The sequence below is a fragment of the Palaemon carinicauda genome, chromosome 45 (assembly GCF_036898095.1).
Source record: "Palaemon carinicauda isolate YSFRI2023 chromosome 45, ASM3689809v2, whole genome shotgun sequence".
NCBI classification, from domain to species: domain Eukaryota; kingdom Metazoa; phylum Arthropoda; class Malacostraca; order Decapoda; family Palaemonidae; genus Palaemon; species Palaemon carinicauda.
This window is the reverse complement of record NC_090769.1, coordinates 27,357,738-27,372,737: the sequence shown is the minus strand read 5'-3', so window position 1 is coordinate 27,372,737 and position 15,000 is coordinate 27,357,738. Positions and strand designations below refer to the sequence as shown.

General features: G+C 36.3%; 2 protein-coding genes across 2 annotated transcripts in view; one reads left to right on the top strand and one right to left on the bottom strand.

The window, feature by feature from the left end:
* Positions 1 to 1,900: 1,900 nt before the first annotated feature.
* LOC137634653 (uncharacterized) lies at positions 1,901 to 7,184 on the bottom strand. The gene is made up of 3 exons (XM_068367131.1): positions 6,966 to 7,184; positions 3,906 to 4,095; positions 1,901 to 3,689 (listed from the first exon to the last, which is right to left on the bottom strand). Exons 1-3 carry the CDS (start codon positions 6,966 to 6,968, stop codon positions 2,194 to 2,196), a joined length of 1,689 nt encoding a protein of 562 aa, XP_068223232.1. The 5' UTR covers positions 6,969 to 7,184; the 3' UTR covers positions 1,901 to 2,193.
* A 6,604-nt stretch (positions 7,185 to 13,788) lies between these two features.
* LOC137634870 (uncharacterized) overlaps positions 13,789 to 15,000 on the top strand; it is a 10,196-nt gene continuing 8,984 nt past the window's right edge. Inside the window, exon 1 of the mRNA XM_068367420.1 lies at positions 13,789 to 13,881. Within this exon, the coding sequence (XP_068223521.1) occupies positions 13,789 to 13,881 (93 nt within the window). The remainder of the gene's footprint in view (positions 13,882 to 15,000) is intronic.

Sequence of the window (15,000 nt, the reverse complement as noted above, 5' to 3'; positions counted from 1 at the left end):
GATGAAAACAATTGTATCCCGGAAAAATGAGAGGACATGTAAATTCTCTCATCACATAAAAAGGGAAATAAAATGGAATCAGATAACAGGAGAGGAATATTAACTCCAAGGATATTTTAGGAAATAAGATTGGAAAAGCAAAAAAAAAAAAGAATCAAAGAAGAGATGCGTAAGTTCCAAGGTGGAGGCATTGTAGGAAGGTCGACTGCAGATCATCAGCTAACCATGATTGTAGTAATCGACTATAATGATTACATGGGAGGACTCTCATACATAAGGATTTTGGGATGCATATAAGTGCTTCTGTAAGTTAGATATCAAAGATGGCATTAAATGGATGGGGAAAAAGGATAGGATGGAAAGAAGCACTGGCAGTGAGGTAAATGAAAGAAAAAGATATAGCAGTCGTTAACAGCAGAGAGCTTTGAGATTGAGGGAAAAGTAAGACAAGAAACTAAATTTGTACCCAAGCTGTATAATGATAAACTGAATAGCATCGATAAAAAATTAACATTGATAAGGAATATCGAAATTGAATCCTTGATATTTGTAGACGAAATTATGTTTCCCACAGGAAGACAATAAGGAGTAGAATGTGCTGTTAGTAACGTTCGTAGCTTTGATATCCTGAAAAAGAAGAAAAAAAAAGAATTGCCTTAACAACTAACAAAGGAAAAAAAAAAGAAGAAATTGAAGCATTAGTTGAGATCGGGTCAGTATGTATTGTAAAGGAATATAAAATTATGTGATAATGGTACACAGAAAAATGAGACAAGGAAGTGAGTATCAAAAACCAAAGGCAAAGGGTCGCGTACATGATCCAAGAAATACGTAAATATGGAAACAGGAGGAAAAAAGAAAAAATTGTATTGGAAGTGAGAAAGAAAATATATGAAATAGTGGTTGTTCCAATAATATTTGAAAATGTAGGACTTAGAGTGAAATAAAATATAAAGGTATGAAAGCTCTGGAAAACCTTCAATACAGGATAAAAAATATATAAGAACAATCATCAAGTATTAGGGCATCATATCAGAAACAGGAATATGACCAGTATCTTGCAGAATAGACTATAACATCATAAACACTAATGAAAAGAGATTAATTAGAGTTAATTAAAGATCAATTGCAGAACAACGGTAGAAAGTGTAAGAGCAACGGCACTGAAGAAATTTGTTGTAAATATAAAATTAAAATAGGAGACACTAGAAGTTTGAGGAAAAGGACCTTGTAAAAAGAAATTAAGGAAAGAATTGTGAAAAAATGGCGGAACTAATGGAATAAAATAAGGATGAAATCAAAGAGATTTTTAGAAGGCCCACAGCCTCATATTAGAGAAATGGAAATGGATAATGCAATTCCAATAAGGAAAGGGAGGTTGAACACGCTCTAAGTAAAAGAAAATTTCAGGGAAAATATATAAATGATGTTCGTGACTTAAGCAAAGAAGATGATAATACAGAATACTCATTTTCATACCCACAATTGGGAAAGTTAAGAAACCAGATATAGGAGTAGGATATGTTGCAAGATCCTAGCAAAATGAATCTGAAAGAAGAGATTAAAAATTTTGGAAGGAAATCCAATTATAATCCAGAATATAAGTTATGAAACTTTGCAACTATCTATCAATTGACAGGAGGCAGTGCCCCCAAACTTATTTTGAGGATTGAGCATTTGGGAACGAAGAATCAGGACCTGCTATTGTGGCTGCTTTACATGTGATACTTTTAGTCAGTAATTAAGTATGAAATAGCCGAGGAATTCTCAATAACAGTCTTGATGAAGTAAGTTTTCTAGAAATATATATATATTGATTGAGGTACTCCTTTACTACACAGAAGGAAAAACACACATTTTCTTGAAGTAAAATATATTTTTCAATAAATATAATATAATTTAAACAATAAATACAACGGTTAACCCCCACAGATTAAATCAAGCCCTTGAGTTCTTGATTTCTTGAGAGACTATTGTATGGAGGTCCATCTGCATTCACTATGCACTCCAAAGGGCCTTTGACCTACCTTGGAATTATCAACCTATCGACCACGGTGGATTCACTTTGGTAAAAGTTAAACCCTTAATCAGAATTTAAGATCTATTTTGAAATCTGATTTGGATGTCCAATTAACCAGACAAGACAGAGGTAACTAACTGGAACCCAGTTCATTGTCCTGAAGTACCGTTGCCCTAATGATGGCCATGTCCATAGTCATACCCATGGCCACCACCACTTAGAAATACTACAGGATCCCCACCTTTGCTTTTGTCTCTACCAGAGGAATATCCTTTGTAATGTCCTTTGAAATATGCACCCCCTTTACCTGACACCATTGGCTGGTAAGTAGCGATCGTATGAACAACAGGCTTTGGCCTTGTAGTCTGGATGACTGGCTTTTGAATGACGACAGTCTGAGGTGCTGCGCTAGTAACAACCAGCACACTATGTGTACTCTGAGGCTGCAGTAAAACGTACTGGGAATCCTCATTACCTTTCGACTGGAAGGAGAACTTTGACTTGATGTTGTGAACCCCCTCTGCTATCCTGTCTCCAACGCCTTTAATGCCATCCCCAAAGGCTTTGAAAGTTTCTTTTACTTTCTCTAAGCCTTTCTTGATAGTTTGGGCGGGTCTCTCCATGAACACGACTTCGGATGTCGAAGGATGAGCCAAGTGAGTCGTCAAGGGGACCTGCTGCTGGACAACAACATGTGTTGTTACTACCTGAGGTGTAACGTGTGGCCTCTCCATGACATACACAACTTGTCCCTGGCCTTTGCCAGCTCCATGATGCTGTCCACTTCCTCCAATAACTTGAACATGACCACTTTCATACCCACTTCCCTTTCCTTTGCTGCCAAACAGATCCCAACCCCATCCCCATCCGTGGTCCTGAGTCTCAACACTAACAGCAACGTATTCTGTATGAGGCTCCTGGATATAAATATGAGATGGCGTCAAGTATGGTGTGTTCGCGGTGGTATGAGTATAGACATGAGAGGTTGTTGAATAAATAGTTGTGTGGGTCGTAATATGCACATGAGATGTGGAATAAACAGGTTTGCTGGACTCAACGTAAATTTCTGATGGCTTAACGTACACCGGCTTCGAAGGTGGAATATAAACTGGATGTGGGTGGGTATGTGTGTGATGTGTCACAGTGTGTGTCAGCACCACAGGTTGGGGCTTAGTTACCACTACTGTCTCTGTGTAGACAGATGCCGCAGCAGATCCCTTCCCTCCCTTTTTCTTTTTGTTTCCACCACCCTTGCCACGACCAGTTTCAATGATAATGGGCTTTACGACTGGCTGTTGGTGATGATGAGGGTAATGGTATACAGGAGGGGGGTGTACATGGTGATGGACCGGTGGGTAGGCGTGGGGTGTCCCATGATAACTATGGCTATGGTCATGATGATTATGATGGTCGCTGTGATGATGATCAAAGTCATGAGAAGAAATTCCATGATGAGTACTGATCACAATGTGAGGTGGCTTTTCCTCTTCGTCTTCTCCTTTTCCTTTATACCATTCTTCGAACTTCCCTATGAATCTCGGCTGGACATCAGGCGAACGTTCAGCGTTATCTTCGGGTTGGGCAGTGAGTGAATGGCCAGGATCCTTTTCGTCCCTTTTGATATCTCCACTGAATTCTGGTGTGGACACTCCGATTCTAGATGAAAAACCTGTAGGCATTTTGCAAGAAACTTTCAATTTAACATTGTATTTGTCATATACTAGATCTATGAACATGAATGACTAATTACCAAACGATTATTTTAGGTCAAAAGTAGTTTTCATTAGTGCTTGGAGAAAACTTATTTCATGATGAAAGTAGCATGTAATGATCAGCAAAAAAGATATTAGAGGAACTTTTTTTTTATTATTATTATTATTATTACCTGACGGCGAATAAGTGTAGACATAACTTTGGGCAATACCCTCCTGAAGAGTACGTGCCATGGGATCCTGGTCCAGTCTGGATGTGACGATATCTTTAACCATATCCCACTCGAGTTGGGCAAATGTGTGTGGACCCTCAAGCAACACCAGCAGCAAGGCTACCAGCCAGGTCCTCCATTTGTATAACACCTGATTAAAACCATTAACTTTTTCTTACTCGTGTAAATACATCCACAATAAAACATTATTCATGTTTATAATACTCATAAAAGAGAATGTATCAACCATCTTTTTCAAAGACTACGTACCTAAGTCAAAGAAGAATCTATACTCTTAGAAAGAATAAAGAAAAACCAGCAATTTTAATCTGAAATTCTTCGTAGAAATATATTCTCAAACGTATTTCCATAAAATACAGGCTACCGTAATTTTACCTTACTTTATTACCTTTTACGGGTTATTGACCGTAATATCACTCCTTTACGTCAATACATCCGTTTTTGAAATGGTATAAATCCTGGAATAAATGTTGCCAAACATTTACAGTTTTTAATGCAAATGTTTAACAGTGTATGAGAACGAAATGAAAAAAAAAATTATATATTTTTATCCTTTCGGGAAAAATGCAATTTACGGAATCTTATATGCATCAGGCTTTCTCTCTTCTACCCTTCATGTCGTGGACTTGTTCAAAACTACTTACGACATACAGACGTCTTTCACGGAAGAAAAAAGATTCTAATTAAAGGATTTTCATAGATAGGCCATGGAAGATGGCAACGCCTGAGTAAAACTTGATTTCCTGAAACTAGTTAGTCAATTTTTTTCGCCCTGTTTATTTTCTATTTTCATTGACTTTCTTCTTGAGAGAAGACTGGATGCTTTCACCGACCTCTCTTTATGGTTAGTGCAAAACTAGTTTATTGAATATAATTATGCAAGCAAAGTCGTCTTTAGTTTTATGGTTTATGCAAAACTAGTTTATTGAATATCATTATGCACCTAAAGCCGTCTTTAGTTTTAGTATTATTATTGCTGTTATTTCTATTATTGTTATTAAAATAGTAGTAGAAATAAAAGATTAGTAATAACAAATAGGTTCTTATTGCTTTTTCGAATTTCCATATGAATGAAACATAAAGTCATTAGCATTAAAGTGTATGAAATACACGTGCATTACAGTAATCACCAGGGCAACAACTAACACAAACACATTTACCTAATTACATTACAAGGTTCCTCCCAACAGCTTCAACTTTTTCCTTCTATAATGAACAGTTGGCTCAACCATCCTTCGATGTAATAAGACTCTCTCTCTCTCTCTCTCTCTCTCTCTCTCTCTCTCTCTCTCTCTCTCTCTCTCTCTCTCTCTCTCTCTCTCTCTCTATGAATTATAATCACTGTTTGTTGAAAATTAATATAATCTATGTAAAATAGAGTTTTGGCGTTCTGCGTGTCACGATTCTACTGGAAACTTGAGAAAAAAAATAGATCATGGTAAAAAATAAAGGTTAAATGACAAAGCAAAACAGTCTTTAACCACAAAGATCGTATGTACGTAGATATATAAGGATATTTTGCTTTGTCATTTATCTCAAATATTTAACTGAATCACAATAAGCAAAACGCTGTACTCTATTTGAGGACATAGATTATCAACAAACTGTAATTAATTATAACTCAGAGAGAGAGAGAGAGAGAGAGAGAGAGAGAGAGAGAGAGAGAGAGAGAGAGAGAGAGAGAGAGAGAGAGAGTACTTATTACTTCATGACTTTGTTTCACGATATATTTTATGATGGCTATCAAAGCTTGTTTTTCTTCCACTTAACACATTGCATTAGAATAATCTTTTCGGATGAACATTAACATTTTCTAAACAGCTAAGTAGCAATTCATAGCATTTATGTTGAAGGTAAAAAACAGTAATAAGTAATGAATAAATATATTATCTCTAATCCTATTCTATAAATAATGTATAATTTCTTTATAAAAACTCAATGATAAACATGCTTTGTGCATTTGTTAAAAACTATAGTTGTTACCTAACGCAAAGAGGTTATATATTAACTTGCGTTTAGAAGCCCCCTCTCCACCCAAGCTAGGACCAGGGAGGGCCAGGCAATGGCTGCTGATGACTCAGCAGATAGACCTGTAGGCTCCCCTCAAACCTCCTAGCCTTAGCTTACAAGGATGGTACGGTTGCAGAAACTAAAGGCACTAACGAGTTTGAGCGGGACTCGAACCCCCGTCTGGCAAACACTAGGCAGAGACGTTACCAATGAGGCCACAACAACCTTTGCCGGATTTTAACCAAATTTTAACAACGGATAGATATTACGCCTTGGAAGAATCCATTAAATTTTGGAGGCAATTCTGACCAAATACGCGTTTCTAGATCAACATTGCACTTTTCACCATTTACGGTCAACATAGGAAAAAGGGAATGCTTGGACCGTAGACTTTATTCACGGTCAACATATAAAAAGGGGAGTGATTGGTCCGTAGATTCGAATGAAATGCTGACAACCTTCATTGGCGGTGGTCTGAAATTTCCGATTGATTGTTTTTTATCTCTTTTTATTTCTTAGAATTATCACATTTCATAGGAGAGTGAACAGGATTAGTAGAAAATTACGATAACAGTACCAATGAACGAAACGGAACATAATAATTTTTAGACGGTCACAGCCTTCTTCTCAATTTTTATGTTAACCGAAGTAGCTGAGGTCACTAAGAACAAAAAACCTTGACCCTAATAAGTTCTCCACAAAAACACAGCACCGAAAACTCCCATCAGTAAATATCAGCCTAAATTTGACGTTATGTTCATGCTTTTCATTAATGAAAGAGTAAAAAAAAATTAAATCATCTACTTATTCGTGTCAATTGATTAATAAAGAATCAGCAATTAATTATGTTTCGTCAGTGACATGATGTTGATCGCTTCTAGTACAAATTTCTTACGACAAAAGGAAATTAAATTGATCATCAAAACGCACTATCTTATGTCGAGTGATAACGGACAAAGTAACTCCATCAGAAGGACATTAAAGACATACCATATCTAAAGAGGCGTTCACACTCCAATTTGCTAAGGCGAGGTCCCAATTGCATCCGTAGGAAGAGTCTCACCGAGTGCCCTGTTACTCCGACGGTAGAATGAGGACTGTTAATGACGAGTTTACGAACTGGTTACTGGTTCGACTTTGGTGCGCCTTTATTTCCTTGCCTCTTCCTTCAGTTAATGGCTGCGGCCGTTCCTTGGCAATCTGGATCAGATGAACCGGCCCGGGTTTAGTAAGAGTTAGAGCCATCTAAAACGAACGAACGATGAACCGGCGAGTAAAATAACGACATCGAGAGAGAGAGAGAGAGAGAGAGAGAGAGAGAGAGAGAGAGAGAGAGAGAGAGAGAGAGAGATAATAGTAGTAAATCCTACCAGTTTCATATCCAGGTGGACATTATTGAGAATTTGGTCATTCCAAATACTTATAATGGTAGACAACATAGATGATCGTCATGTTTGGTTTACACGATCTTATGAAACCTGATGGTCTTATAACAAAAGCTAAATAATCCCATGATTTTCATGAGCTGACCTACACCAGAATGAATATGAATAAGAGTTAAGGTAAATAGGAAAAAATTCAGCCAGAAACGACTATTGCTCGTATGAATAAAACACCAACAAGTCAGAAGTTAGCCACAGTAAGCACAGGCGTCAGGGAAGAAAGCGATGTGACCTCAGATAGGGATCCACAACAAATGCCAACATGACGAGGGTAGACGTCCAGAACTTCTGAATTCGAGAAAGGAAAATGACAATGACAACGAACTATTTTACGAAAGATAGTCGAGAGTTATTCTTAGCAGTGATCTCACCTGCCATTACCCGAGACACGGAGATTCGTATCTTTACAAGTGGAAATATTTATAGGTGAATTATATTTCGAAAAGTACGTACTTCTTATCAATCGAGTATCTATTATGCTAATGCCGTTACCAATTTGATTGAGGAGATATTACTAAAAAATTCTGTCATTTATAAAATATTCCATAACTTTGATATTATATTTCTTTCAGTATCAGCGATGCATATATTTCAAAAATATTATCATAATGACTAATTCCGGTCGTGGTATTTCACGTGATATGCTTTGAAGGAACGGATTCATATCACAAATATAATGCTGCTAATGTGCGTGACCTGTCAAAATGGACGGCTAAATATTTCGATAGATATGCTGCACACACAGATTCAACCATTTCCACTCCTTCCCCTCTCACCAGGGTATGACTACTTCCTCTACAAGAGGGTTGGGGAGAGACATATATATATATATATATATATATATATATATATATATATATATATATATATATATGATAAATTTCGTGGCTGAGTGGTGGCATGGTCACTGGCATACAGGTATCCTGGACCAGGGTTCAAATCCCGGCCGGTCTGATACTATAGTCTTTGAGTGATTTCGCCTGGGGCTCTGATCCTGAGGTCGTTAAGAGAATCCAGACTTTAATGTATTAATATATATGGCTTATTTGATATATATATATATATATATATATATATATATATATATATATATATATATATATATATATATATATATATATATATCCAGACTCTTGCTCCTCATTACATGTGTGAGATGACTGCCAATGTCATAATACATTAGGAAAATAAAATCGTGTTAAGATACAAAATAAAGAGGTCATTACGAATAGTTTAGTAATTACACGTTGAAATAGAAAACACGAGTACAATATATAGATAATAAATCATGCCATATAGAATGAAAAGTGTATTACAATTGCGATGGAATTAAGCAATTGCCAGATTATTGCCGGAATTTTCTACGGGCTAAGTACGCTAGTACGTAGATAACAAATAAGGTTGAAGAAATGAATACCAGATAAATATATGCATATATTCTCTGTGACTTTAAAAGAGCATTAAAGAGTCTGTAAAAACCGTAAGTATCAGCCTTCAAGTTTTATCCCGGAAGACAACCTTGAGGGCAACGAACTAAACTCTCGGACTTGAAATTGCCAAGCCTAGGGATAAGATCTGCCATATCAGGTCATTATTTAAGTACTTATGACCAAATATCAGCGCGGTACGTGACGTCATTAATGTCAAGATTTTCCGTCTTGACCCTCTCTCATGTTACCCTCATTTTATACGATGTGAACACATTAATAGCCAATAAAAGACCCCAGGTACTAGCTCCTCAACTGTCAAAAAAAAAGAAAAATAAGAAAAAAAAAACCGTAATTCTGATCGGAAATTCTCCGTAAATATATACTGTTCTCAGTCGTATATCAGTAAAATACAGGCGACCTTAATTTTTATCCTATCTTTTACGGGTTGGTGAACGTAATATCACTCCTATACGTCAATACATCCGTTTTTAAAACGTTAAGTGCCTGGCAACATTCATTCCAGAATTTTTACCGTTTTTGTTAGGGCAAATTTTTAACAGTGAACAAAATATGAATGTTAATCCTCTACCAAAGAAAGTGAAACGTCGTAAAGAACCACACCGTTTATAAGAGCAAATCCTCAGTCAATTGAAATGAAATGTTCATACTTGTTCACAGGTTTACTGTCCCTGTGAGTTAGGGATTCGGGTGAACAGTGGTCTGGGTTTCCTATACGTCTACCTGCTGGGTTATCTGCAGACATTGTCTGGCCTTCCCTAGTCATAGTTTTGATGGAGAGGTGTATTAGGCGCTGATCATATGCTATATGTTTAAGCTCTAGAACATTGTCCTAACCGTTGGCTCTGCCTCTCATAAGCGATAAATTAAATAAGATAAAGTTTATGTTGCCTTATGAAGGCCCCTTATTTATTTATTTGTTAGGATTTTAGATTTAAGACAGCCTGCAGAATTCATGCCTTTTTCCTTTCTGCGGTTATAATGGAAAGAATAGTGATGTGTAATTTCATATACAGTAGAACTGGAACGGCTACTCAGTAGAGTGCATACCTTCGTCTATATCATGTTGTGTATAGGCAATTGAATTATGCACATTTTGGTATTAGTTTCATGTAAATCAGATAAAAATTGGCCACGATAGGGGAAAAAGACGTTGACATCTTTGTGACCTTGACCTTGACTTTGACCCAATCACTACCAAAATCTAATCAAATTGTCCTTTGATGATGGCCAATCCTTCCACCAAATTTCATAAGTTTCAGTCAAATAGTTTTGAGTTATGCGAAGCACAAACAGACAGACATACAAACAAATGTACGCCTATCAGAATATAACCTTCACGACTAAGTTGGCGAAGGGAAACTAGCTTATCCGCAGTTTTACGGTCAGTCTTTTTTTTTTTTTTTTTTTTTTTTTTTTTTTTTTTTTTTTAAACCGGTTTTCTTACTTTTCTCTCGGTAGAATTTTGGTATTTGGGTGCATAAGTACGTTACTGGACATTCAGCATTTCAGAATGTTTATGGGTTACAACAGATGTCTTTGAAAACTACAACTTGCTTTTAAAAACAGTTAAACACAACAGTTTATTTGGAGATTTCAAGATGATATCGTACAAGAATAACAATGTTGACAATTATATAAGTTTTGCAAAACACTAATTTCGTTGGTAATCAAGATAAAACGTAAATTTTTACAGATTCTACAAAAATTTCTCGTTAGTTGACGAAACATTTGAGTGAACCCGAGCATCAGATATGCTAAAGACCTCGGTAAAAAAAAAAAAATGTTTCCTAAAGCCCTTTGACAACAATTATGTAGAGGCAACAGATTCCATTTCGAAAGTAGCGCAAAAAAAAATATCTCTGGGCTTGTTCTTACGTGAGGTTGAGCTCGAGAACGATTTTGGCTTCAAAGGTGGCCCACATATTCGGTATTTTAAAACCGGGTGCTGCTTTTATTTGTTATCTTCCTGTTGATATTGCAAAGGCCTCAGGGAGATTATATCTATCTCAGCATTTATTTAGTCCGTCACTTTATTTTATGCTGTCATTTTCACCGTACTACTGTGCAAAACTATGTATAGCCTCTTAAAAATATGGAAACGCCTTATCATTAACAATATAAACAAAAAAGAAAAATACCAGAATTATTAAATTAGATATTGGTGAAGATGATATCCTCATATCATAGGTAGCAGTGTGATGTCTCCAGATTGATTAAATTAGTTATTGGTCAAGATGATATCCTCATATCATAGCTAGTTTACAGAAGGTTCCTATTTTCCTTGCTACTCATAAAGAGATAAACCAGAAACTCATAAGAACTGAACAGTAAAGAAAACAATCACATTGAAATCTCGCATAGTAAAAAGCAGGAATGAGTCTTGTTTTTCATTCAGAGATCAACATCAAATTACCCCTTTAAACAAGAAGAGTTTTGGATATCATTATCTCTACTTCCCTTCATATCAGATCCTCAGTGTAACATCTTGATGTTCATAACGTGGGATCTCTACTAAGTAGTATTTTCACTCTTATGTTTACACTTCAAATGAAGTACTCATACTTGACAACACTGAAATTACCAAACAATTCTTCTCCTCAACAGGTTAACTGCTGCACTGTAATTTTTCAGTGGCTACTTTCCTCTTGGTAGGAGTAGAAGAGACTCTTTAGCTATAGTAAGCAGCTCTTTCAGGAGAAAGTCACTCCAAAATCAAACCTTTGTTTTCTAGTCTTGGGTAGTGCCATAGCCTCTGTACCATGGTCTTTCACTGTCTTGGGTTACACTCAAGAACACTCGGGCACATTATTCTATCTTGTTTCTCTTCGTCATCTTATTTTGAAGTTTTTATTTTCTTGTTATTTCCAAGTTTTTATAGTTTTTATATGAAAGATTTATTTTAATGATATCATTGTCCTTAACTTCATGTAGTTTCCTTCATTTCCTTTCCTCACTGGGCTATTTTCCTTGTTGGAGCCCTTGGGCTTATAGCATCCTGCTTTTCCAACTAAGATTGTAGCTTAGCAAGTAATAATAATAATAATAATAATAATAATAATAATAATAATACATATAGGGTTTAATTATGTGTGGTGTATTACAGAATTGATAATTAATTTTCAGGTACATTACACTGACTCGGTCGGATGGTTAAGGAGAGAGAGAGAGAGAGAGAGAGAGAGAGAGAGAGAGAGAGAGAGAGAGAGAGAGAGAGAGAGTAAAGAAATAAAAACAAAGGTGAAAGCTATTATTCATAAAAGAAAATCCTAAACAGCAAGGTCCGGGCAAACGGGGTAATAACTGGTTGCTTGACAGACCAACTTTTTCGTAGGTGATCAGATGGTTCAAAGCCTTAATTTCTTCCCTATTTTTCCGCAAAAGAAAGAACGAATACGTTTGCCCTTTTCCCTCTTTAAAGATGGGGTTCACTAACTCCAGGCGATTCTTTTCGAAATGAGAGAAACTCTAGTTCCAATAATTCAGGTTCTGAGCGATGGAGAGAGAGAGAGAGAGAGAGAGAGAGAGAGAGAGAGAGAGAGAGAGAGAGAGAGAGAGAGAGAGAGAGAGAGAGACAAAAAGTGGACCCTATAGTTATTCCTATATATCGCATGAGGCAAATGATACGATTGACATTCATATTTGCTATTAATCATATGTTCCTGCAATATTCCTCTCCTCAAATACTCTTTCACAGGTGTTTTTTTATCTAGATCACTATTATTCTCTATTTCTATTTTACTGTCAGTTACCTCAAAATTAGTTCTAATTAAGGAATCATCACTTGAAAAGAGGAGATTTGTTGACCAATCAACCAATTTTACATGAAAAGTCCATTGCATAACTTCTGCCAAACCAAAACGACATCAACAGTATTAGATTAACCAATTCAACGTATTTCTATGACCCAGAATGACCTGAGAATACTGCCACTGGCTGCAGACCAAGGAGAGCTTACCTTTGTTGCAGCAACTGAATAAATTAGGTTTCCCAGAATAATAATTTCATTTTTTTTTCTTACTAGTTACAGAGCTCAATGCCTTTTCTTATAAGAATACAATGCCGACTAAACCACGGTATTAAAAGGAATTTTGATAAGTAATAGGTCTTGATGCATTGGAACTTCAAATTCTTGAGAAGGTTACACTTTAAGAGGACCATTTCAGTTCACCTGAGTAAGTATTGTCATTACCATTGTCATACTCAAGTAACTTTAAAAACCTGTAAACTTCAAAAGGAAACCATTAAGTAACAATAGAAAAAGCAAAATTATGTAAAGGTTAGAAGGAAGCAGAGAAAAAATGAGGTGTATAACAAGAAGAATAATGATAAATATATTAAACATAAATATTTAATAAGAAAAAATATTATACAGAATATCTAGAATTTATGACAAATGATAACCTAATAAGAGGAAAAATGCAAGCAGATTAAAGCATGTTGGAGTGCATCTTTAGCAAAGGAACTTTGACCCAAGGCTGTGTAAGAATGGCGTAGTACAGAGGCTATAGTATTGCCTGAATATTGATAGCTATAGTTACCTAGCCATCACATGTCGTAACAGAACTAATAGTGGCACTTACGAAGACCTGGTAGCCACAGACCTTGGAACCCATTAGACAATCAATTAAGCAGAATACAATTGAAAGAAGATGAAGTTTAATATCTCTACTAGATAAAAGACAATATTTGTCTTTTCAGCTGATAATTAGAGAATTGAGTAGCAAGGGAACTTTCTATATTCGTGAAGGATTTCTTTTTAAAAGACACCGAAAGTCAACACACTCTGGACAAAACTTCAGTATGTGACTTCAGGGTACAGTACATTCAATATATAACTTTACTTTAAGTTTGCATTGGGTAGTGACAGAAGGCACTTCGATCAAAGGGATTAACCGGTGATGAGGTGTGGAACAGAGGTAGATGGAGAACGCTGGCCAGAAACATAGACCCCTCATAGAGGTGGGAAAGGATGCAGACAAAGAAGAAGAAGAAGAAGACTTTAACTTTGCATTGGTAAATGACAGAAAAAATGAGTTACTTCTTGGTAGTCCTTTCTTAAGTGTTGATATACACAACGCTGGGTATGCATGCCATATATTTCGACGGCATCACTGATAGGTTGAAACCTGAAGTAAACTAGCAGCAGACGACAAACACACAATGTATTAGAACCATCTGTTACCAAACCCTACCAAGGAGGGCGAATGTACACGGAAATTCAGCTGACGTTCGGGTCTTCCCTTTATAGTCTTTCGATGCTATAAAGCCTCTGTACCATAGTCTTCCACTTCGTTGGGTTGGGTTAATAGATTCCTGGTGGTTTATAAGATGTAGCCTTTTCCCTATATGTTCCTTTTGTCATCCTATCTGGCATTCATTTTCAAAACCATCATTACTGTTCTTCCTTCAGTAGAAGTGGCTATCTTGGAGGGTACTGAGCCTTGGATGGCGTGTTAGTTCCGTCATATATATATATATATATATATATATATATATATATACATATATATATATATGTACTGTATATATATATATATATATATATATACCTCGAGCAGACTGGAATAGCTTTTTAAGTTTTTTCTTTTTTTTTTGCATTTGAATTGGTCACAATTGTATACAGAGGTTGATCATGTTGCTCTCTTAAATAAGAGCTGCTTACCATAACTACAGAGTCTCTTCTACCCTTACCAAAAGGAAAGTAGCCACTGCAGTGCAGTAGTTAACCCCTTGAGCGAAAAAAAATAATCATTTGGTAATCTCAGTGTTGTCAGGTGTATGAGGGCAGAGGGTGATGTGGAAAGAATAGGCCAGACTATTCGCTGTATGTGTAGGGAAAGGAAAAATGAGCCTTAAACAGAGAGAGAGAGAGAGGGGGGAATCCAATGTAGTACTCTCTAGACCAGTGGTTCTCAACCTGGGGGAAATTTCCCCCTGGGGGGAAATTTGAAGCTACCAGGGGGGAAATAATTACACTACCTACTAACTAAAAAAAAAATATCAGGTGACAAAGCTAGCCCTGATATTGATACACTGGTGCACAAGAAGCAGCCTCAACCTTCTCACTAATTCAATTTTGAAGTAGAAGAATAAACAAAAGTCCTTTTATTTTGCTACTAGCCGCTCTCCATA

What these genes read in the sequence shown, in the direction of transcription:
- LOC137634653 (XM_068367131.1), bottom strand. An exon ending in CTACACTTATTCGCCGTCAG is followed by an intron (nt 3,690 to 3,905) that starts GTAATAATAATA and finishes AAATGCCTACAG; the next exon opens with GTTTTTCATCTAGAATCGGA.